The 26,174-nt window shown below is 43.1% G+C and overlaps 1 protein-coding gene across 1 annotated transcript in view; it reads left to right on the forward strand.

Moving 5' to 3' along the window:
• Positions 1 to 4,879: 4,879 nt before the first annotated feature.
• PRKCH (protein kinase C eta) overlaps positions 4,880 to 26,174 on the forward strand; it is a 212,454-nt gene continuing 191,159 nt past the window's right edge. Inside the window, exon 1 of the mRNA XM_014868498.3 lies at positions 4,880 to 5,813. Coding sequence (XP_014723984.3) covers positions 5,451 to 5,813 — 363 coding nt within the window. The 5' untranslated portion in view covers positions 4,880 to 5,450. The remainder of the gene's footprint in view (positions 5,814 to 26,174) is intronic.

Genomic DNA, 26,174 nt, shown 5'->3' on the forward strand with positions numbered 1-26,174 from the left:
TCTGCCCTTTTAGGACTTTTCCCCTTCAGGCTTCCTTCCCCTCGTTCCCTCTCTGCGTGAGCTGTTCATCCACTGACTCACTAGCTGAGCGGTGTGTCAGGACCCTTTGGCTCACTGAAGACCTCACTAAGCTGATCTCCTCCCGCACCCCTCCCACCTGTTTCTTCCTCTGAAGATCTTCTCTTTATCCTGGTGTTCAGAAACTTCACAATGATGTGTCTAGACATCACTATGGGTCTTTTTTTACTCATTCTGTCTCATACACTGTGTCCTTTTCAATATGAGACTGGTGTCTTCTTTCCATTCTGAGAAATGTTACTATATCTGTGAAATATCTTACCTTTTTCTGTTCTTCTTGGAACACCTATAAGCAGGATGTGGTGGCCTACCTTTGCCACGTGATATGTACCTTCATACATATACCATTACATGTACCTTTGCAACTGAGAATGGATAAGGGACGACACTGCCGGAGCTCCTGTCCTGCATACCACTCTCTCCTACCCGCTGAGAATCTCCATCTTTCTCTTTGTACTCAGCGTAAACCAGCAGTTGTCAATCCTACTATGCATTAGAAGCACTCCGGGATGGGGCTTAGGCATGCATTTAAAAAATGAACCAAATCTCAGCTCTATGTTGTATTAACTATGTGATCCCGTTCACTTAACCTTTCTGATTGTTAGTTTTTTTATTTGTAAAATAGAGATAATAACTCTTACCTCATATAGTTGTCATGAGGATCAAATGAAATAATGTTTGTCGACTGCCTTGTTACAATGTTGGTGGATACTTAATAAATGATAATATGGCAGCCAGTGTAACAGTTGAAATGTACCATGTGCTTGCCAATATATCAAATGCTTTATTCAATTATTTTATCTTCAGAACTCTTTTAGATAAGTACACATTATTTGTTTGTAAGTCCAACACTCTAAGAACTGTTTTCATTTACCTGTGTTGCACTCCAATCTTTATCCTATGGTATACATATTTTATGTACTTCATAGCATATTTATATTTTTTATTCTAGATTTTTACGTCATTTATTATAGTTTTTTCTATGTTGTTTATCATATGTCATTCTAATAACTATGTAATATTCCATTGAGTTGCTTTTCTATAATTTATGTAGCCATTCCACTATTGCTGGACCTCTTTAGGCAAAAAACTGATTTCTTACTTTGAAGCTCTGGCTGTGTGCTGTCCAACTACCCTACAAAGGCTGTGCCATTTTATGGTAACATGGGGTAGTTTTTAAGCTGGCCATGTTACTCTCTAAAGTCTCTAATTCTATTGTACAATGGAATGGAGGTTGTCTGAAATGTTCCTTAAGAAAGTAGAAAAATGGCAGTGATTCAGCCAATCAAGCAATCAATCAAAAAGCATTTAGATAATGTACTAGGAATTGTATATGGAGAAGTCCAAAGCTACAGTGTGACTAAGACAAGGAGCGCTAATAGTGAAAAGGAAAAAAACATCCCAACCTCTAGTCTTAAAAGGACCTATAATCCAGATTTTAAAGCAGTCAATGTGGACATGCGAGTTGCTATAGTGTGTTACATACAAGCCACTAGCAAGTGTGATGGGACATATAGAGAGAGGGGACTTCTTGGTCCCCTGCCTTCCTTAAAAGTCAGGACCAGCTCTGGATAAAAGCTGTTACACAGGTGAGGTTTGTATTGACACTTCCTTCCTACAGGGACCTTGTACCGTGTGCTGTCTACCACTTGTCTAGTATCCCCCAGCAGCGATCCAATGACACGTGACACAGGCTGAAGACAATCAGTCTTCTTCCCAGATTGATTTAAGGACGCTGGGAGAGAAAATCCTCATTCCACTGGTGCTGTGAAGCTGGAAATCTGGGAAGTTGGAACTGCTGCATCTCCCCTGGCTGTATGGAGGCAACTTTGGAGAGCAGACTGAGAACCACAAACATAGATGTTTCTTTTTAAACTCAGGCCCATTTCTTCACCCGTGTCTGGATGGCATTCCCTCCTGCAGTCTCAGAACTGTATGATCTCTCTCCTTTCTAACTAAAAAAGCTCTCCATCTAGTGATTCCATCTTCCTCTTCAGCTCTCACTCTCCTCCTCATTCCAGCCAAACCTCTTGGAAGATTGTCTACATTTACTCTCTCCACTTCCTTATTTTTCACCTCAACCTACTCAAAACGGGCTTTAGCCTCTACCCCATCTACTGAAATGGCTCAAAGATTGCTATGGACTTGTCCATTGCCATCTCCACATGGCCTTCTGGAGTCCTTGTTTCCTTAACCTCTTAGCATCATTTGACCTAGCTGACCATTCCTTCCTGCTTGAAAACTTTTTGTTGGTTTCCACAATACCTGGACACCACATCCTCCTGGTTTTTCTCTCACCTCCCTGGCTGCTGCTTCTCAACCCCCTTGCTTGCCTCTCCTCCATCTATAAATGTTGCAGTTTCTGGAGAGTTCTGTCTTAGGCCCTTTTCTTTTCTCATGCTACACTGTCTTCCTATCTTTTCCCATAACAGATATCTCATCTACTTTTCTAGCTTTGATTGCTATCTATATGTCGAGGCTCCTCAATTTATATTTTTAGCTCAGACTGCACCTCTAAGATTCACAACCACGTAGCCAGTTGCCCACTTCAGATTTCCACTTGAATGTATCAAACATATATCAACCTTGACATGTTTCGAATTGAACTCTTCATCTCCCTCCACAAATCTGCTCCTCCCCTAGTGTTTCCTAATCCCTAATGGCTCCCCATTCCACACAGTTGTTCAAGCCAGATTCCTGCAAGTCACCTTGATGCTTTCCTCTTCCTCATTCCCTCCATTCGATCCATCACCGAGACCTGTCAATTGTAGCTCCTAAACACTTCTTACATCCATCTTCTTATCTTCATCTCCATCACCAGCACCTAAGTCCCAGTCACTATCTCCTCTCCTCTGGCTTCCCAGCCATGCTTGCTCCTTCCAATCCATGCTTCACATAGCCTGAGACAGACATTTTACAACACAAATCTCATCCTGTTCTGGCCCTGCTTAACAGCCTTCAGAGGCTTCCAGTTGCCCACAGATAATGTCTAAAGACTTTCCCATGACCTACCAATCTGGTCAGTCTTGGACCCTGACCTACATTTTCAGGCTCATTTCAGCTGCTCTCCCCTCACCTTTCTTGGCTCCAGCCACATGGAGTCCTCCTTGTTCCCCAACAGGTCAAACCATCCCTTTTCTAGGAGCCCTGAATAATCAATCTTCTGCTGTGTAATTCTTCAGGGGACCCTTCCCTGTCCACCCCCTCCAGGTTCTATTGTCCTATTGTACCTGATGCTGTTCCTTCCCTGCGCCCTCCACATGTGTGATCTCTTTGTGGTTTCTCCTCACTGTGGGACTGTAAGCCGCAGGAGGGCAGGCACCACAGCAGTCCTGCTCTGTCACCACTGCCCACTGTGCCTGGCACTGAGAGGGTGAAGGTGGCCTGTCTGGGGTCCCTCACATCCCAACTCCAGATGTAACTGCTCACCATTTGGGGACTGTCTTCTTTTAGAGCCAAAGCCCAACAGCAGCAAACCCCTCAGGGGTTCTCAGAGCTCGAGTCCTGCTCTTTGGAGGAGAGGGTGACAGAGTTGACCCCAATGGACCCCCTGACCTCTTCCCCTGGAGCACTGGGGCCAGACAGGAGCTCGGGGGATGATTGGGAGCTTGCTTTACAAGCTCTGCCTAAAGCTAGGGTGTCATCAGGGTGGTGTGCTGCATCCCTACCCTGTTCTTTTCAGGAAGTTTTGGTGTTTTTAAGACCAGCCCTCTCCCAGTGCCTCCATTCACTCGCTCCTGTGAAATTGTTGAGATACCCAACAGGGCCCTGCGGGGAGGGGGCTGGAAAGACCGGACAGCTCCCAAGGGAACCAGAATAGCCAGACAGAACGCAATTAAGTATCTTAAGAATGGCCTAGGCTTTACTGGAGACAAATGGGCTGTGGCTGGCCCTCAGGGTTACCGGAGACAAATGGGCTGTGGCTGGCCCTCAGGGAGCAAGCTTTGCAGCAGAGCAGAATAGACGGAGAGATTCTCTCAGGGAACAAAAACTGCTGGAGCCATGGGTGGGAAGGAACAAAAGGCTGCCCACTCTGACTCACAAACACAGCAACAACCCGGAGTGTTCCTGGAAGAGGCGATGTCTTCTGCGCACATGTGTCAGGGACAGTGTATGTGTGAACGTCTCCTGTCCTCGCCACGCAGGGCTGGGTGGACCAGGAACCACTCCGGAGAGGAAGAGACTTATTACATCTCAACCATGTCTGTCTTCAGAACTGACCTTTCCTGCTCTTTGTGCAACAAGACGCACCTCTCCGAGGAAGGAGGCGGACAGGATTTCCATCATTACTACTGCTCTATTAAAAACACACACCACACACACACAAAACAATGCAGCAACCGTGTAATTACTCTCTGCAGGAAAGGCGTACAAACAGGATGGGGCCGAGCTGAACACGGGATGAGCCATCCTGTAAAGATTAGGAAAAGGAACCTCCCCGCCGCCGTGTGCTCGCCTCCGGCCAGGGCCTCTTCCAGATGGCCAGTCAGGCCAGTCAGGGTCTCCAGCCCACCTCCTAGGGTGGGAGAGAGGGCGCGGGCGACTCCAGGCCGCGCGGAGTCCCTGCTCCTCCTCCTCCCGGCCTTCCAGCCCTCCCCTGGCCTGTCTCCCACGCCTCAGGTGTTTGCTCCAGCTAGGCCACGAGCCCTTCCCTTCTTGGCCTGCACCAGGGCTACCCTCCAGCGCCCAGCGCCCCGCCAGACCCCGCGCGTGGGGAGCGCGCAGAGCGGGGCGGGCAGGCGCGGGGCTCCCCGGGGCGCGCCCCCACCGTCCGACTGCAGGCCCGGCGGCGCCCCGCGCCACGCCCCCGGGGCTCGAAAGGCGCGGGAGCCGGCGCGGGCTTGCTGTGAACTTGGAGCCGGGCGGCGCGAGGATCCTGCCCGGGATGCGGCGGCAGCTGCTTCCTGGTTTGCAGCTCGCCGAGCGGGGGAGAGCGTGAGCCCGCGGAGGCGGGGGCAGGAGGAGAAGCAGGAGGAGGCGGGGGCAAGAGACGCTCGGGGCTGGAGCTAACCGGACGGGTCGCTCCGGCTCTCCGGGGAGAGCAGCTTCCCGGCCCTGGAGAAGGGGCGAGTCTTGGGCGAGCCCCCGGGAAGTGCCGCGCTCGAGAGGGACGGTCGGGCTACCCCGGCCCGCTGAGGGCTCGGCGCCGGGCTCCCCTCCTTTCCACCTCGCGAGGGAGGGAGGGGGGGAAGGAGGGGAGGAGAAGGTCCCGCGGAGGAGGCAGAATGGCCGGTCGAGGGGGTCTGGGGCGCTGCTTTTCCCGGGAGCTTCCTCCACTCCTGCGGCTGCCGCGAGGGCTGCCCTGAGCAGGGGCTCCAGGCTCTCCCGGGCGAGCCAGCGCGGGCCCCCGGGGCCGGGGCAGAGGCGCCGGCATGTCGTCCGGCACCATGAAGTTCAATGGATACTTGAGGGTCCGTATCGGCGAGGCCGTGGGGCTGCAGCCCACCCGCTGGTCCCTGCGCCACTCGCTCTTCAAGAAGGGCCACCAGCTGCTGGACCCCTACCTGACAGTGAGCGTGGACCAGGTGCGCGTGGGCCAGACCAGCACCAAGCAGAAGACCAACAAACCCACGTACAATGAGGAGTTCTGCACCAACGTCACCGACGGTGGCCACCTCGAGCTGGCCGTCTTCCACGAGACGCCCCTGGGCTACGACCACTTCGTGGCCAACTGCACCCTGCAATTCCAGGAGCTGCTGCGCACGGCCGGCGCCTCGGACACCTTCGAGGGCTGGGTGAGTAGCTGGGACCCCTCTTGGTTGTGTCCACTTGACCCCGTCTCCCCCCTCCGTTTTTCAAAACTCGCCCGGGTCCCGCTTTCCCATCGTCTTTCCGAGCTCCGCGGCAGCGGGAATTCCCTCCAGACTTTGGTCCTCCCCCAGGTGGCCTCTGCACAGGTGACGCGGCCGCGGTGGGTGTGTGAGGGCGTAGGTGCGTCTCCAGGAAGCCAGCCTGGATACCGACCCCTTTCGGGATGGCAGCTTGGGCTAACGGGAAGTCGGGGCGGGGGCAGTCACCCTCCGCCCTTTGCCCAGACTTGGGGTAAGGCACCCCAACTCTCGGCACGCGGGTAACACTCAGGAAAGGCAAGGAAGGTCAAGCGCTTCCTAGGAGAAAGCCATACATTCTCACAGGTATTATTCATAATGTTTATGGATACGTGTTGGTTCAGCCGCTCAGACGTGCACACGTGTTTCGGCATGCAGATCCATTACGTCCCAGAAGTACAGTAACCTACACTGGCAAGGATCGGAGTGCCTGGGTCTGCGTTGGCAAAGTTTTATTGTTTAGCAGTTTTCCAAGGAGATGAGGTTTACATGTGTTTGCAAGTAGCGTCAGTAGTTCGGTCTCAGTCTGAGAGGCGTGAGTCCTGCGGTGTGCCTTTCTCCTGCTCTAGGTCTGCGAGCTGCGGGAGCTCCTCTGCGATTTGTGGACCGCCCCCACCCCCATTCCTCCCTGCCTCACCTGGTGTCTCTGTGTCTTAACAAGTAGTTACCCGCAACTTCCCACTTGCCTCTGCTTTTCACATAGTTCCCATGAGGCAAAATTTCTGCTGTAAATAAATTAAAATTTCTAGAGCGCTCTACACAGTGCTAAAATGCTTTTGCTTCTCAATCCTCATACTGTCTTTGTGGTGCAGTGTTATCCTTCTCACATTTACATGATGGAGTGATAATTATAATGAAGTGGGCTGCTTTGGCAAAATGGAGTAAGTTGTTTGAAGACTCTCATGAGTTTAATGGTTTAAGTTCTGGAGAATATCAGTTTTGAACCTAGAATGTGAATCAGTATTGAAAACCTGTTTGAAATTAACAGTGTTAATTTCCACCATTAACGGTGGTGGAAGTAGATGGATAGTAATGAAAACTCATGTAGATATTTATTTTATACTTTGCGGAATGGATAGTTTTGCCCTATAGTCTCTAAAATTACAGATGGCTTGTGGAGCGGTCCCTTTCTTTTCAGTAGAAGTAAACAAAACCTATCATGACTGTTTAACTGTATCATTAAATTATATTGGGTTGATTTCCCTTCAGCTGAACTTGTTTTATGAAATTTAGAAGTGGATTGAAGAGGAATGGCTAAAGTAAAGTTAGAGACTTACATTTTATCCTGTGAATTTCTGGATAGGAAACAGAGGTGAGTGCAGGAATCTGAATAGAATTATTGAATTAGTGTCTGAATAGGAGTTCGATTGGGCAACACTCTAGAGGAATGAGGTTCTGAAGGCTGGTGGTGCAGACCCGCTGACAGCTGTTAGAAGGGTGTCTGCCCAGAGGGAACCTAGCCTCGTTTTTCTTACCCCTAGTCTGCACACTTGAATTACACGGGGAGCTTTAAAAATCCCCCCTTATAAATACTCTAGATAAGATTCTGGCTGTGGGACCCCAGCATCAGTGATTTTAGGTGCCCAAGTGATTTTAGTGTGCAGTCAAGGTTGAGAACCTCTGGCCTAACTGAAGACCAAGAGATGAGGGCTGGAAGAAGCGTAGGTGTGGGAAGATCCAGGTCACTTGACAAGGTGGAGGTGTGCAGACTGCTTCTCATCCCACGGGATGAACAAAGCTTTAAATGTAAATTAAATTCCTATATCTATAATTGTCTGAATTAATTTTACTTAGATGTTTAATAAAACCCACCCGTGGTGTTTTGGAAAACAGGAGTGTTTGGTGGGATAGATCAGCCTTTAAATAACCTTGAAACCAGCAATTTGTCATGCATTTATATTCAGTTAGTGGGGTAGAGATTTAAAAGTTCTGGGTATTTTGACACTGGAGGGTAGGCTAGAGAATGGGTAGAGTGTTACCTTTCTTAATTTTTAAGAAAAATCTTAAGAAAATATTTGGAAATATATGGAATGCTTGATTTTTTAAAAGATTCTTTATAGATCTAAAGGTAGTTTTGAAGTTTAGAATTACAGACATACTTATGTTTAGTATATTAAATTGAAATGTGTAGTTTATTCAGTTACAAATGGAATAATTGAATTTACTCCACAATACATTTATGTGTTGCAAGTGGAATTACAAATTGCTGAACTTTAACAAACCTAGCGACTTAGTTTTTGCTACATCGTGAGAAGAGACAAAAACAAAAGATACCGTTATCATTAAAATAAAACAAAAAAGTTGTTATGCTTTCTGGCTTAATGTGCTTTCTAAGTATCAAGAAAATCATTGACATTGATTTTGTACTGCTTTGTCAATATTATCTTCTAAGCTTGATGAGAGAAGGGTTAGATCTATTTTATGCAGTGTATTCCTAGTACCAAGCCCAGTGTGTGATATAGATTGGGAAATCAAATATTTCTTTTCTGACTGTATATATTTTATTTAATCTATGTAAAACCCAAGGAAGTGGTGGGATATAGCTAAAGAAGTTCTTAAATGGAACTTCAGTGTTAAACACTTAAATTAGGAAAGATCTCAAAGACCTCAGTTTCCACCCGAAACTAGAAAAGGAAGAGCAAATTGAATCCAAAGTAAGCAGAAAGAAGGAAATTTTAAAGATAACAGAAGTCAGTGAAGTAGAAAACAGAAGCAACAGAGAAAAATCAATGGAAGAAAAAGCTGCTTCTGTGAAAAGAGTTGGTAAAATTGATAAACCTCAAGCCAGAATAATCAAGAAAAAAAGAGAAGATGCAAATTACCAATATTAGGAATGAGAGAACATCACTATCGATCCTATGGACATTAAAAACTAAGAAAATATTATGAATACTTTTATGCCAGTAAATTCCACAATTTAGATGAAATGAACAAATTCCTTGAAAGATGCAAACTACCAAAACTCACTCAAATCACTTGGATAGCTTATGTCTATTAAAGAAATTGAACTTGTGGTTAAAAACCTCTCACAAGCCAAACTGAAGGCTCCAGATGGCTTTGCTGGTGAATTCTGTTATACATTTAATGAAGAAATACAGTCATCCCTCGTTATCCCTGGGGCATTGGTTCCGGGACCCCTGTGGATACCAAAATCCATGAATGCTTACATAAAATGATGTAGTATTTGCATTTAGACTATGCACATCCTCCCGTGTACTTTAAAACATCTCTAGATTACTTATAATACCTAATACAATGTATATGTAAATAGTTGTTATGCTGTATTGTTTAGGGAATAATGACAAGAAAAAGTCTGTACATGTTCTGTAGGGATGCAACCATAGTAGGCGTTTCTATCTGTGACTGGTTGAATCTGCAGATGTGGATGCTGAGGGCCAACTGTATTGCCAACTCTGCACAAACTGTTTCAGAAAATAGAAGGGAAGGATCCCAACTCATTCTATGATGCCAACATTACCTTTATACTGAAACCTGATAAAAACATTACTGAAAAATAAAACTATAGACCAATGCCCTTCATGAACATAGATATAAAAATTCTTAAGTTTTAGTAAATCAGATCTAACAATATAGTGAATAGATAGTACATCAGGACCAAATGGGGTTTATAACCAGGACTGCAAAGTTGATTAAACATTTAAAAATGAATTAGTGCAATTCTTCATGTTAACAGAATAAAAAACGAGATCTGTATGATCGTCTCAATAGATATAGAAAAAGTACTTGACAAAATTCAATATCCATTCCTGATAAAAACTCAAGAAAATTGAGTAATAGAAGAGAACTTCTTCAACCTGATGAAGGACGTTAGTGAAAAACCTACAGGTAACATCTTAATGGTGAAAGAATGAATGATATTCTCCTGAGATCAGGAGTGGCAAAGATGTCTACTCTTACCACTTCTGTCCAACAGTGCACTGGAGGTTCCAGTCAGTGCAAAGGGCAATTTAAAAAAATAAAATACATACAGATTACAAAGGAAGAAGTAAAACTGTTTTTATTTGCAGACAAATGATTGTAGAATGTTCTAAGACATCTACAAAGGGCTACTTGAACCAACAAGTGAGTTTAGCTAGGTTGTGGGATGCAAACCAATATGCAAAAATCGATTTGTATTTCTATATACTATCAGGGGACAATCAAAAACTGAAATAAAAAAATACCGCTTAGAGCATCAAAAATATGAAATTGGATAAATTTGATAAAAGATATACAAGACTTAGTTACTGAAAATGACAAAACATTGCAGAAATAAGTTAAAGATCTAAATAATTGGAGAGATATACTGTGTTCATGAATGGATTCATGAAAGATTCAATATTGTTAAGACCTCAATTCTTTCCAAATTGTTCAATAGATTTAGTGCAATAGATTTAATGCAGTCCTAGTCAAAATCTCAGCAAGCTCTGTTGTAGAAATTGACAGACTGATTCTAAGACATGGGGACTTAGACTTGTCTAAGAATAATTTCGAAAAAGAATAATGGGAGGACTTACACTTTCTGTTTTCAAGACTTACTATAACACTACCATAATCAAGGTACCGTGGTATTGGAGAAAAGAGAGTCTTATGTATAGATCAGTGGAATAGAAGAGAGTCCAGAAATAGATCCACACGTATATGGTCAGCTTATTTATTTATTTTTGACAAAGATGCAAGGGCAATTCAATTGGGAAATAATAATCTTTTGAACAAGTGCTTGAACAATTGGATAGCCAAATGCAGAAATATGATCATTGGCCCTTACCTCACACCTTACAAAAATTAACTCAAAATGGACCATACACCTAAACAGGGGTTTAACTGTTAAAACTTCTATAGAAAAACAGAAGAAAATCTTAGTGACTTCGGGTTCAGCAAATATTTTTTAGATAGGACACAAAAAGCACCATTAAAAAATAATAAAAGCAGACTTTATCAAAATTAAGAATTAAATTAAATTGTATCTTTTCAAAAGACGCTTAAGAAAATGAAAACACAGCCACAGACTGGGAGAAAATATTTGCAACATCTCAATCAGACAAAGGACTTGTAAGGCAAATACGTAAAAGAACTCTTAACACCTTAATGAGAAAAATACCCAATTTAAAAGTGAGACAAAGATTTGAATAGGCACCTTCATGGAAAATAGCAAATTAAAAGATGCTCAAAATCATTAGTTATCAAGGAAAAGTGAATTAAAACCAAAATCCAAAGGCTAAAATTAAAAAGACTGACCATACCAAGTGATGATGAGGAAGTGGAGCAACTGGAACTCTCCTACACTACTGTGAGGAATATAAAATGGTACAGTCACGTTGGAAAACAGTTTGGCAGTTTCTTAGTGTTAAATACATACCTACCACGTGACCTAGCTACTCTTAAGTATTTACCAGGAGAAATGAAACCATTTATGCAAAGACTTGTACGTGAATGTTCGTACCCACTTTATTTGTAATAGCTCCAAAACTGGAAACAACTCGCATGTCAGTCAGCGGGTGAACGGTTAAACAAATTGTGTATTCACACAATGAAATATTGCTCAGCAATAAAAAGTGATAAACTCTTGATGCACACAACAATATGGATGAATCTCAAGATAGTTTATACTAAGTAAAAAAAGCCAGACAAATAAGAATACATACTGTACGATTCCATTTAGGCAAAATTTTAGAAAATTAAAACTAGTTTGTGGTGACAGGAAGCAGATCAGTTGTTGCTTGGGCATGAGGGGTGGAGATGACGGGGGGCTGGATTACAAGGAGGCACAAAGAAACTTTCGAGGGAGATGAATCTATTCGTTATTTTGATTGTGGTGATGGTTTCACAGTTATAGACTTATGTCCAAGGTCATCAAATAGCTCACTTTTAAATATGTGCATGTTATTGTATGACAATTATACCTTAATAAAGCTGTAGGAAAAAAACAATGAGGATTTATTATCCCTATTTTACCAAAGAAGATGTTAAATAATTAAGTGACTGAATTAAATTTGAGCCAAGGCTGGCTCTTGAAAATGACATTGCCTCTTTAGTGCAGAAAATATAAAGCATAAAAAAGACCCAAATTCATTAAATATAATTTCTAATTTTTGGACAGAGTCTCATTTTCTAAATTATCACTGTCAGTTTTTTCTGTTTCTTCTAGAACTTATTTATTTTGCATCATTTCTTGGACTTCTGAAAACCGAAGTTTTGTCTAAATTAAAACCTTATTTCCTTCTTTCACGTATTTGCTTTTTATTTGCTGACTTTCCAAATGGGGACCGGCCTCTAATGCTTAATGCAGAGCTTGGGGACATGCGGGGAGGCTGCGTCATGGAAAGACCTTGGCATCCCCTCAGGAAGGAAGGACCTGCTTGGCGGGATCCCAGCCTGTTTTCCTGGTTCAGCCCTCCTGAAGACATTCTGTTCCCTGAAGCTCTGGAGGGCTGCTTTCTCTCAGCTTCTCAGTGAGGTAGCTACCTGTTTCGTAGTCCTGTCAGGTGAAGCAGCCAAGTGACCACTGGGCAATCGTTGATTATCTTTTCTCTTGGTTCCTGGATCCACATGCATGAATTTACAGCATTAACGTTCTTCCAGATTCATTATCTAGTGGTTCATTGTCTTTTGTACTTTTTAGTGTGCTTATTTATTCTCACACTTATTTTTTTCCGAGCCAATTGGTGAGGAGTGTCTAACACTGACTGATTAACTCACAGTGTTCAGGGGAAAAACATATTTTAGCATCTCGAGGGAGGTTTTTTCCAGTGTATGGATATATTGTGTCCTCAGTTTCATGGTAAGAATTGTGCTGCAATGGGGCTGGCTGCGTCTCATATGCAGGTTGTGGCTCAGATGTTGCCCCCTCAGAGCATTTTCCAGACCACGTTATTATCTTGTCACCCTTCATTGCGCTCATTACTCTCTGAGATCATTTTGTGAATCCATCTGCTTATTGTATTTTCCTCCTTTAGTGTGTAAAGGCCTGGAGAGCAGGGACCCCACCTCTCTTATTCATTGATCTAAACTCAGCATCTTGAGCAGTGTCCAGTATGGGGTTTGTTGTTATTAGTGCCTTTGAATGGCTTCTGACTCCTAAAGACCCTGTGTACAGCAGAGCACAACCCTGCCCCGACTTTCTGCGCCATCCTCTCACCTTCTCTCATGACATCAGACAATGTTCTGCTACTCTGCGTAGGGTTTTCGTGGCCAATGTTTTTGGAAGTGGGTGGCCAGGTCCTTCTTCCTAGTCTGTCTTAGTCTGGAAGCTCCACTGACACCTGTCCCTATGGTGACCCTGCATACCAGTGGAATAGCTTTTCGCATCACAGCAGCACATAGCTGCCACAACATGACAACCCACAGATGGGTGGTGTGGTTCCCTGACCGGAACCGAATTCTGGCCACGGCAGTGAGAATGCCAAATTCAACCACTAGACCAGTTGGGCTGGTTCCAGTATTTAGTAGGCACTAAATATTTGTTGAAATAATGCTTTTTGTTATGTGATTTTGGGGCAAGTAAAGTATAAATACTTTGGCAACACCTTTCCTTAAATATTTTATTCATCATTCTAAAATAAGCGAAAATAATTGGGGAGTGACCAATTATTATATTTATTACAGTGTCCCTCTTTTAAATCAATTAATGACCTATCAATGTATGTTTGAAAGATTGGGCCAGATTTTTCTGCCCTTTGAATATGGTAATGGATTGAAAACTTTGTGTATGGAAAATTCCTTGCTTTTTCTTCATTTTAAAAGACTATGATTTTTAAACCTGTTAATATGTTGTAACTTTGTTCACTAGTATTGTGTGAGCCGGACATGTTAAATTCAGGGCAGAAGCAAGAAATAAGCATTTAAAGATTGCACTTCAACCTTGGAGAGCTAATGATGTTGGTGGGCAGACTGTGAATCATTTTATCTTATGCAACTCTTAGTACAGTTTTAGTAGCTAGCAAGTGTTTAGAATGGTGACTAGTTGTGGTAGTGAAAGTGCAGTGCATTTTATGAGATGGGCAGCATTTACTTAGAATGAGAGAGGTCCCTTGGATTTTCTGTAGTCTCTTTTCTACTTTATAAAACAATTGACTAGATCAGGCTCTCCGTTTGTGTTGACTGCTCAGCTCTGTTCTGTTAGAATATGGTAAAATTGAGGCCCGAGTGGAAACTCAGTGCCTGACCACTCTTTTCCACTCTCATCATTACTGTATCCAAAATGATCTTCTCAGTTGCCGAGCTGATAGTCATTCCTTTACTTAAAACGCTTCAGTGGTTCCCATTGCTCTTTGCTAAGGCACAACTGTTTAAAATGGTATAGAATGTTCTCCATGGCTGGCCCCTGATTTTTTCTTGAGCCTTATTGCTCTGCCCTCTCCAAATGCACACTCTGTGCCCCAGTCACAATGGGCGTCTTTCAATTCCTCAAGGGCCACCTTGCTAATTCCTACCTGTGCTTCTGGCCTCATTATAGACATCACTTATCCAGAAAACTTTCCCTGACATGCCCAGTCTGGGTTTGGTCCTCCTTGGTGTTCCCTCAGCATCCTGAGATTGCTGCTGTTCACCTTCCCCTCCATGTGGAAAGGATGGACTATGAGTGGATTGGACTCTCTTGGAGCCCAGTGTGTGTGATATTGGTCAGAGGGAGTTCAGGGTGTAGTATATGGGTGATTGACTAAGATTCATCTGTTCTGCTCCTGGGGTAGCTACTCTAACAGACTGGTCATATTTTCTGTATGAAATGCCAAGCCCTTGGTGAGCATCCATCCATCACTGAGCATGTCCTCTGTGCTGGGCACTGTGCTCTACCCTGGAGAGGCAAGTAGACAAGATAGACATGGCCTTCCTTCACAGGCCTTGTAGTTCCAAGGGGGAGACAGATTTGGGGGAAAAAACCAACAACCAGCAAAGTACAGAACAAAAATAAGTACTGAGGTGTTGGTGAGCACCTGGTTTGAAGAGATCAGAAACAGTTTCCTGGAGGCAATACAGACAGCTGATTTTAAGGCACCAGCGTAGATAGCCACAGGCCTGCTTCAGTTAAATGACTGTGAAAAATCATTCCTCAAAAGAAGAAAAGGAACTTCTGACCTGATACTGCTTTCCCAGAGAGATATCACAGATGCCATTTTGAAAGGTAAATGTTCCTGATCCATAGAAATATTTCCATCTTTGGAAAGTTTGGGAGGGACTAAGTTGTGATGCCTGTGAACAGATGACCTGAAGAAACATTTGACTCCCAAAGGCGGAAAATAGTGACACCCTATTTGAACCGCCAAATACCCTAAGATTTGTACAGATCCCAAAAGCATCATGGATGTTGAAGCCAGAGGGCCATCTAGTTCAGAACAACAACAACAAAAAGCCTGATAGCTCCTAGGCCCATGGACCCCAGGCAGATGTGTTCTTTTGGCAGAAATGTTTTTGACATTGAATCTGAAGGCATTTAGTTCTGTTGTGCTCCAGTTTGCCACAGACCCTACTACTCGCTGTTATAAAATCAGCCCTCTGGACTCGTTACCTTCTCGGTCCTGGAAGATTTTTGAGTTTTTGATGCCTACTATAGCTCAAGCCTTTGTACTCAGAATATGGGAACCAAAGCTCCAGCCAAAGCATTACTGTCGCCTTAGCTCACGTGATGTGTGACAGATACACACACACATTTAACATGTATATGTAGATATGCTTATCTAGATTTATTTAGATATATATCAATTTATTAATTAATTAATACAAGTAAATTAGATGTATATTTATTTAGATGTTTATTTTTGCTTATATATATTTGTGTCCTAAAATTTTAAAGGAAGCTGGCTTATTAGTAAATATATGGGGATTTAACTTTAACTGCAAATTAGTATTGTATTAACTACCCAATTAAAAAAATCTCTCTTTGTATTTCATTATACAATTTCCAGCAAGATGTAAGTGCTGTGCTATAATGGGAGTCAGGAGAGCTGGGTTCAAGGTGTAGCTTTGCCACCTATCAACTGTGACAGGCAAGCCTCCGTGTATCAGGGTCTCAGTTCCCTGGTTTATATCGTGAGGGGGCTACACTAGAATATCTCTAAGGACTCTTCCATCTCTGAAGCCTCTGCCTCCACGTGTTAGGCAATTACATCATTTCTTCTCTTTTGGGGTAATTGGTTTGGTTTTAAGCAGTCAAAATGAATTATGTCTTATCAAAGTTAGTACCTCCTAAGAATTAAATTGATCCAAACCTAAATTGCTCAGGCTTGGAGAGGATTTAGCTCATGTCAGATGACTTTTAGCATTGATAGTGATGTTGGTGTTATTTCCTTGGCTTAGAATCAGCCTTAAGGAATTACGGTGGGTCCTCATTTCAAGCCTTGAAGTTCTATTTCTTGATTTACACTAATGGGCTCCTTGTTCTGTGGAGATGGATGTAAGTTATGTCCCTATTACCTTGTGTCAGAGAGAGACCAGAATCCTACTGTTTGAGATTTTGCTAGAAGCCGTTCTCACTAGCATGGTAATTAATGCTTTGTAGTCCCAAAGTGTCTGTAGCCACCAGTCTATATATCCACCCTAGGTGATGACAAATACTATAAATCACTTGTAGGACAGACATTTTAATTAGATGGAGGAATGCGCCCAAGGGCATTGGCTATCATAGTCTTTAAGTGCTATGCTTAAAGTGCTGTGTTTTAAGTGCTATACTTTATGAGATAGGAATTTTTTTGTTGAGAATCATGGTACTATTCAGAGAGATTTCTCAAGATCGTTACGTTAGTGTGTTTCTGTAGCACCAGTAAATTTGAGCAGTGATTGTCAAAGCACATAGGACTTTTTAGTAGAAAGACCACTTAATAGAAGACTCACCAACAATGCTTTTATTATGTGATTTTACATGTTTTACCCTTGCACACTTTTTTTTTTTTTGGTGAGGAAGATTGGCCCTGAGCTAACATCTGTGCTATTCTTCTTCTATTTTTGTATGTGGGACACCACCACAGCATGGCTTGAGGAGTGGTGTGTAGGTCTGCAGCTGGGATCCAAACCTGTGAACCCCAGGCCACTGAAGCAGAGCATGTGAACTTAACCACTACGCCATGAGGCCAGCCCCTACCCTTGCACACTTTTGACCTTATAGGGAGAGAAATGCTTAAAAGGTAACCAAAGATGTCTAACTTGTGCTTGTGGTAACAAAAATTAGGAAATTTGCCAGGAGATAGAATCATGGCCAACATGAGCCCCTCATAATTACGTTAATGAAATAAGTCGTATGGGGCCAGTGTGGGCATGTTCTACACCTAGTGCCTCTTCTCCAGGTGCTTCAGCCAAAACCACGAAGCTGCGTTTTCACTTGTAAGTCATGTTTATTCCTGTGCTTGTGTAGCACTGTTTCTACTTCTCTCTCATAGCTCTTGAATATGATGTAATGCCTCTGTCCTCACACTGACCTGTGGTATTCTTGTCTGTGATGTCAGAGGGTTGGGCAGCCTGAGCTCTGTGGCCCCTTCCAGCATCAGAGTTGCGTGCTTCTAGTTACGGTTCCATTGGACAATGAAAATTCTGCTCCCTTCTGAAGTATCTTCTGGAGACTGTTCTGCTGATGCTCAGATTTGTTCTAGGCTCTGAAATTATTTTTGGAAGAGTAGACAAAAGTCATAAATATATTAGCCTAATTCCCTAAACAGAATGCATTTATTAATTTATGAGCTGTGAACCTCTTAAGTGCTTTAATATATATTATATTATTGTTCCATCATAGTACAGAAGAGTTGAGAACAGATTCTCAGCAGATGCAGTGCTTCTGAAACTATCTTTGAGCCCTGGACCCTTTTAGTGGTGATGAAAGCTATGGACCCCGTTTTTAGAAAAAGGCACGATGTGCATACCGACAATGTGCTGGGAACAGTGTTACCAGATCGGTGGTCCCCGAAGCCTGAGTGTGAGCACAGGGCCTCAGGTTAAGAAATCCCAGTTGAAAGCTGTCAAAAAATAAGGCTTTTATTAATTCCTAATTCCCAGAGGTGGTTCTAATATTTTCCCCTGTATTTGAGGACATTTTTACTTCAACTAATTATAGGAGACAGTTAACTAGTAGAAAAGAGGTGATACAAATTTTAGAGAAAAAATGTGCTTAAAAAAATATATTCTCACTTACTTCTGGCTCCTGGTGAAGTATACTAGATGATGACCCATTTTAGGACATATTTGGTTGTGTTATTTAGGTATTTTCAAAAGCCTCTATTTTTGAAGGGGTTTCTTTGAGATTTGCGGTAGCTAAAAAGTTCAAAAGAAAACCCAAAAAACTAGGACAGTTTAAGTGACCTTGGCTTGGTATTTATTGTTAATATAAACTTTTCCCTTGTAAAAAGACATAGGATTTAGCTGTATACTTAAAACATTTACCCTCTTTTTGATCTGTACTGGGCATTCTGGTGAGTCACTGTATCTGTCCAAGACAAAATGATGAAATCAGCGATGCTTGTCTGTTCTTCTTGCCCTGTGACCCTAGTCTCCTATGACCTGGGTCCCTCTGACCTGACAAGACTTTCTGATCTTCTCTTGAGTTCCAGCTCACCTTGCTGACACTTTGGAAAACAACCTGATGATGGTAGAAATTGAGCTGAGGGGAGGTTGTCTAGAGAGCAGCCCTCCAGCTAGAGGTGAAGCTAGACTCGAGCTCTCTAGACTTCAGCCCAAGATTCATTCCCGACACCACCTCAGTGTGTGGTAGAGGCAACAGGAAAGCCATTCAATCATTCCTAGATCTTTATGGAGAGCCTGCTGTGTCCCCGAATCTTGTAGGTGTTACAGATAGGGCAGAGAACACAACACCCAGAATCTTGGCTCTCACAGAGCTTCCGCCCTAGCATGGAGAGGTAGATAATAAGCAAGCAAACAGGTGATTATGAAAATAACAATGGTGGTTAGGTGCCAATTGGAGAATTACAACAGGGTGATGTGATAGAGTATGACAAGGTGATTGCTTTACCCAGAGTGGACAGAGAGGGACTCGCAGGGAGGGTGACATTTCAGCTGTGACCCAATTGACAGGGAGCAACCAGCCAAGTGAGGATTAGAGAAGGAGCATCCCAAGCAAAGGGAACAACTAAGGCAAAGCCCCAAAGGTGGGAAGAAGCTTGACGTGGAGGAACAAACAGAAGGTACTGGAAGGAGGGTAGACTTAGTGTTAGCAAATTCCATGCATAACCCCAGCTCTGCCATGACGAGCAAGTCCCTTAATCTCTGACTGTTTTCTCCTTTGAAAACGGTGCTAATGTTAGCTGCTTCTCACAAGGGGTGTGAGGATTAGATTTAACACAATCAACCTGCCCAGCACAAAATAGGCCCTTAAGAAATGGCAGCTTTAGTTACTTTTAATTTCCCAAGGAAATTAATATTTTGACAAGGGCCTTCTGAAAATAGTCATATTGGCCAAGGAAAGACATTCAGAAAGTTGTATTTTAGATAATGGGAGTGGTGGCGTGAAAGTTTCCTGGGAGGGGGTGGGGCACAGTCTTGTTGGTGCCCCTTCAATGACACGGAAGCGCCTGCTTATTCTCTGCTCCTTCAGCACCTCACTTTCCAAAGAGAGACTGGGGAAAGGAGACAAAGCCACCGATGTTTATTGCAGATTTTTGAATTTTTGAATGATATATTTATAAGTATTAGTGGAAAGTTTTAATACTTAGTGGGATAGGATATTTATGCTTCAGCAATACAATTGATAGGGCCCTGAAGTATTTTTATTTTTATTTGTTTACAAAACTATTAATTTATGGATGAGAATTAATAGACACAGTGCCAGTAATCATAAAGGAAATAGAACCTCAAAAATTACAAATAACTAGATACAGTTGATTCTTGCTTACTACTGACAGCTCATTTACTTTATTGACTATCATTTTGTGAATTAACTCTGAATGAGTTTGCCTATTTTGAATTACTTTGGATAATGCCTATTTTGGCATTTCTCTGATCTCCAGAATATTTCTGACCTTCCCTTCATTATCCATTAGGTCTGTGTTTAATGTAAAAAGACACATTAGCATTTGCCTAAGCCACGTAAATTAGGATGCAGAACCTACAATTACAGAGTAATAGTACACAAATACAGGCTTTGAGGAATATTTATTGGACTACTACCATCATTATTAATGCGTCATAGTGTGATGGTTGGGTGTCAGCCAGATTGGTGTTCAACTATTAGTTCTGCCTCTTATTAGCAGAGGTCGTTTAACCTCTGCAAGCCCTGCTTTCTCATGGTAAATAGTACCTACCTCACAGGGTTAGAGGAGAGGTACAGCGAGCACTTATGTAAACCATCTAGCACAGTGCATGACACATACCACTGCAGAAAAGTCTCCAGTCTCACATCAGCATCACCACTGCTCTACCCCAGTGCTTAAATATGAAGTCTTGAGCCCAGCCTTTTCTGGAATTAATTCTGAAAACTGTCAGACATTTATTTCCATAGAATTTTAGAGTTTTTAATTTTAGAGAATTTAGAGTTTAGAATTTAGAGTTTTTAGAACTTTAGAGGATTTTAGCAGGGATTTTTGAGTCCAGCCTTCTTAGAGTTTTTGCTTTTTATTTAAGATTCTTGAATGTTAATCAATAGGGTAGTTACTGGCCAAAGAGGAGATAGTGTCCTCATCCTGGATTCATAGGGATTTGGGTTAAATTTTGCACGTATGTCCACCCTGAAAGATCTTGCAAGGAGTATGGGGAAATGAAGCAAGAATTGCCATAGCTACAATGTTGGCCAAAGGCAGTTTATGGAAAACCTTGAAACTGAGTCTGTTGGTTTGCTCCTTCAGTGTTGGACAAACAGAAGGTTCTGAATTAGTGTGAATAACCAGAAAGAAGTGAAGTTACAGTATTTAGTTGCAAAGGACTTAAAAAAATCCTTCAGCTTTTAGTGGCAAACTCTGAAATGAGCACTTCTGTTGTTGGAGTGAAGGGAAATGATGGTGAACAGCCTCTTTCAATTGGTATTAAGAGATGTTTCCTTGATTTAAGTTTGAATATCTAATCGTTGGATGTTAATTATTGTCATGCTTTCAAGCAGGAAAACTAAAGTTTCAAAAGTGCATCATTTCAACTTGTGAATGTATGGATGAATTCAAGGGCACCAACAATTTTGATTGGGTTTGCAGAAAATATTAAGTTTTCTCTCTCATGTTGACTCATTTTGAAGATGATTACTTCTAGTTTTATCTGTTGCCTGAATACTTGTTTTGGATCCTGGGTTGTTCACAGCAGATTTTAAGTCTGAGCTTTTCTGAAGTGTACGTGTTTAATTTTTCAGAACAAGGGTTTCATTTGCTCCATAAGGCCCAACGGTGGTTGCCTTGATGTTTAGCACAGCCTTGGTTTTAATTGTTCAGAAGCCTTAGTTAGCTCTTTGCCTGCACGGAGAATATATTTTCTTGGGCCTCCTTGCTGGGCCTCCTCGCCTTCTTGTCATGCACGTCCTGTACCTGGGTTGTGGTTGTGTTGATTTGCTGGGGTGCTGCTGTGGCAAATGTCTGGGGTGAATGAGAATGTGCTTGTGGGTGTCTGCCTTCACTTCGGGCTGACATGCTTTCAGGCCCGTCCTGCTGCTGTCAGGGTGAGCACTGGGGACCCTCAGCCTCCCCAGCCCCTGGCAAAGTGCCCTGCACGTGGTTGGGATTCAGGAAGCATTTGTAGAATGGAGAAATTCCTCATTGTTCTCATGTTTTGATTTGGGATTCAAACACTGTCACTACTTTTGCTAAAAGATTTTCTCTTAAAAAATTCATATTTTGGGCATAGACATTAATACTTGTGTGTGAGTTTAAGAGCAGCCTCAGGAGTAGTTTAGAGAGAATGAATGTGCCAGTGTGATTTTTATTCCCTTGATTATTTCAACGTGTAAAAGGTTTGTGAGAGGACCAGCTGAATCCCAGGTTCCCCAAATAAAATGTTAACTTTCCTTTAGGTGATAAGAGATGGTTTTCAAAATAGGAAAAACAGAGACTTAAACCATCTTCTGGCACACCAGAGGTCAGGAATATACTAATGATAGCCTGCCCTCGGTAAAAACAAGACACCAGCGAGGGGCATAAACTAGATCTGGCTTAACCGTGACCTTGAAGTGGTACTTGCCATTTAACCTTCTCTTTCTTAAAACATCCCATTCTGGCAAAATAAATAAGTGGTGTGAAGTTGCCTCGTTAGCCCTCAGTGTGCATTTTTCTCTCTAAACTGAATTTCTGATGGCTCATTGTCGACTCCTGCTGTAATTTGGTCCATTTGAACTCATGTATGTAGAAGTTTTTTTTAAAACAGGAAAAATAATGGTTCTGAAAAATTGTTCCTGTCAAGATATTAGAGTCTTTCCATTAATATTATTTCCATTAATATTTTGAAGTCAAATCACCTAATGACAGTTCCACTTCAATGAAGCTTACGTTAAAATGAGAAACCAACTGAGGGAATTGGAAGAAAAAATCATGAAGTCTCCCCACGCCCCTCAAGCCCCCTCGTTATCCCCCTTATTCTTACTTCCTCACTTGTCTTCTCCTTGGGCTATTCTTTGGAAGAGCTCAGGTTAGAGTCAGAGTTACAATCCGGGAGAATTTGTTTCCCAGCACCCAAATAATTCTCTGTAGGCAGGAGCACTAGTGTTCCCAGAAGGCCGAAGCTGACAGGGGTCAACTTTCCGCTCCCACCCGTGGCTCATCCCCTTCTGCGGCCCTGCTTTCTCGCTGCAGGCAGTCTTGGGACAAGGCGAACCTCCTGTTTAGGCCCAGCCTTCCACTTGCTCTGTTTGGGTCCCCTCTGTGTCCTCCCTGGGTCAGACCTTCCCTTTCCAGAGGCTTCATCCTCTCCACTGTGTGGCTACTGCTCAGCAAGCCCTGGAATGGCCATCTAATAGCATCGCCTCTTATTTGTCTTGTTGGCTGCTGCTTTCTCCTTGAGACTCTCTGCTGCCCTGGTTCTGTGTTTCTCCAGCACCTTCTGGGATCTTTATTTTTTTCAGTTTCTTTTTGTATCTCTTTTATCATCCCTCAGTCTCCTTACGTATTAGTGTTTCCTGGCATCTTGTCCTTATATTGTCTTTCTCACTGTAGATGGTCTTTTCTGCTTTCATGGTCTTAACTGTATTGCGCACATGCCATGGACTTCCAAAGTTCTGTCTCCCATCTTTGTCCCTGAGCCTGATTCCTGCCGCTAGGACTGGGCAGGCTCAGGGCAAAGGGTTTAATACTCTATCTCCTTCAATCCCCACAACAGCCTGTGAGGGATGAGCAGGTACTGTGGTACCTGCCTTTCCCACCTGGGGTAACTGTGGCTTTGGGATGTCCAAGAACAGGTCCAAGATCTCACGTATAATGTGCTTACTGGACAGACTCACTTGGACGTCATTTAGGCATCTCCAAGTCAACATTGTCCATGATTAAATACCCCGTCTTTCCTCTTAACCTGCTCCTTCACCCCTTTTCCCAGTCAGAACTGGTCTCACCATCGCTCAGTCACCTAGGCATCATTGTAGAATTTTCCTTCTCTCCCTCACCTCTTTCCCCATTACAGGCAATTGCCAAGTCCTGCCGAATTGGCTTGCTAACTACTTCTTGAGTCAATGTCTTTTCCATGAACACCACATTTGTTTAGGCTCTTATCCTATAGATGGATTATTGCAATAGTCTTTGAGCTGGTCTCTGTGAATCGAGTCTTACTTCCTCAGTCCATCCTCCACAGAGCTGCTTGGATGAGCTGTCTAATGCTCAACCCTGACCTCTCTCCTGCTGGAAATTTTTTACAGGCTTCCCATCGCCTATAAAGTTTGGGCTCCTTGGGGAGTTTCCCAGTGGACCGTCCCTTGCCTGCCTCCCCCATTCTGTCTCTCACCCTCCTTGTCTCCAGTGCATGATCTAGGTACAAATAAGCAAATTAGGTTTTCTTGCTTCTGCTCTTGTCTAATTCACTTCATTTCCAGTACATTTGGGAGGAGGAGGGCAGGTATTCCTTTGTAATTGTCACAGAGGACTTGTTATGTAACATTAGAAAAGATAGGAGGAGTGAAGGAGGTTATATAGAAAAAATATGTCACTCTCCATGTAACCACAAACACACCCACAAACAGGCCTGAGCATGCACATGTACATACCAACACACACTTCCACGTGTCAGCTCCCAGCATTCACTGAGCATCTGCTAGGGCCAGAGATCACGTTAGGTGCTGGAGGTGCAGAGTTCCAGGTGCTCACCCACTAGTAGGGAAGGGAACACACAAGCCCACTGTTTCATCAGAGACAGCAGTCGAGTAGTCAGTGTTCAGGTAAAGTCAGTATCAACCAGGTTTGAGATGGCACATGCGTTTCCTCCTTGGGGATTTGTATTTTTTCCATGGAACTTTACCTGTGTGGGTCATTTTGCACAGGGCTAACAACACAAGTGCTTTTTAAAAGCAAACTGTCCTTGGTTCATACTGTTGGCAGGAACTTGCTGTGTGAGGGCAAGGAGTTTGTCTTGATTCCTGTTTATTCCCAGTGCACGGCCCCTGGTAGGTGCTAAATAAATGGTGGAATTGGGTGTCTTGAGGTGAGGGGTGAGGAAGAGTTCTCCTCTTTATCGTGGAGGTGGTGAGAGTCAGTGTGATAGTTGAGGCCTGTGTGGGAGTGGCCCTGTGAGGTCCTAGGCCTGCCTGTGTCGTGTCACTGGGCTATCTCATGGGAGGGGCCGAGTGTAGTCTAGATGTCCAACTCTGTTCTGAGCATGAGCGCCAGGCTCTTGTGCAGGTGAAGGGAGGGCCCTTTTAAAGGTTAAACTAGTAGTTAAATGTAAGCAGGAGGATGGTGAAGGTGGAGCTAACTCATTTATTAGCGTATAATATGATCAGCCTAACTCATATAAATGTGGCTTATTGTGGTTTGTCCTTTCCTAACTGCACACGAGCCTTGGAGAGATGCCCTTGATTATGAGTTAGTCAACGTGCAGCCACTTGAAGATCTGAAAATACCAGAATATGTCATATCTGTAGGTTTTATCCTTTAATCAATTATAGATTTTTATCTCCATATGTGTGAAGTTAATGATTATCTTGGCTTGGGCTCTGAAGGATATGCCCCAGACCTGCCGTTCCACTGGGCTTCATTGCTGCATACTGTTGGTGTGAAGCCTTTGTTTTTTCAGAGGCCCATTTCCACCAGAAGAAACGCACCGTAAGTGTTTCCACAGGAACTCTGCCCTTCGCCAGTGTCATTGTTGTGGCTGTACCCACAGGGCGGAGGTGTTTTAGCCCTCATTGAAAATGCAACAGATCTTTCCATCTCTCACTGCAAATTTTCCAGTGTGTTCTGGTCCACCGTGGAGTCTTAAAACCAGGTTTACTGATTACTACATGAGAACTGATAATTAGATGTCTCCAATGATCTGTTGAAGACTGGTATCCAGAAAGCTCACTTAGTGCTTCCGTACCAGCTAACATTGGACAATATCATGTAGAAGCTGCCATTAAGGTCCGGGAATTGTGTAGCATCACGGTCAGGACAGCCAGGGAAGCTTCACCTCTGGCTAAGGCAGCAGCTTCTCCCTGGATCAGCAGATATTGTTCCAAACGAGTCAGTTGTTTCTCTGTTTCCTCTTGCTCAGATTTCTTGCCTTTTCTTTTTTTCAAGTGCTCACAGGGTGGCCAGGACCCGTCAACTGTTAACTGGACTTCACATTTCCTGCCTGGTTGGCATTTATGGTGGAGCACTTGTCAAAGTGATCAGTTATTTGGATTGATAAGTCAAAGGAATGGCTTGGAGGCTAGTGTACTGTCTGGAGAAAGATTTAATATAACTCCACTTAAGAAATTAATGAATCTCAAATGATTATAACCCAAGTGACAGGTCTTACAAAGAATGGCCCTTTAGAGAAATAGTGACCAACTCATTGAAAAATGAGACACCAGACTGGAGAGAGAAGACGTATGTGTTCAGACTGGTTGATTTCTCTACTAAAATTATGAAAGGTCTAGACTCTATAAGGATAATAGAGGGTCTTATGTTTTATTGTTGAGATTCTCATATGTTCTGGAGCTGTGATAGAACAAGGACTAGATAATGCAGGGCAGAATGAGATTTCTTTAGACTTTTATCTTAAACACAGAACATATATCTAACGTGCAAAAGTAAGACCTGGCCTCTTATTGTAATCAAGCAATGTTATGAGTAATAGTCATTGTGTAACAGCACGTGAAACACTGTGAAAGCATAAAAGTTGGCTTGAAAAATATATATGAGTGTGAAGACATTTAAGAAGAGTTTTGTCCCTAACTTTGTTAGGCTGAAATGGTGG

This window comes from Equus asinus, chromosome 7, assembly GCF_041296235.1.
Source record: "Equus asinus isolate D_3611 breed Donkey chromosome 7, EquAss-T2T_v2, whole genome shotgun sequence".
Taxonomy (NCBI): Eukaryota; Metazoa; Chordata; class Mammalia; order Perissodactyla; family Equidae; genus Equus; species Equus asinus.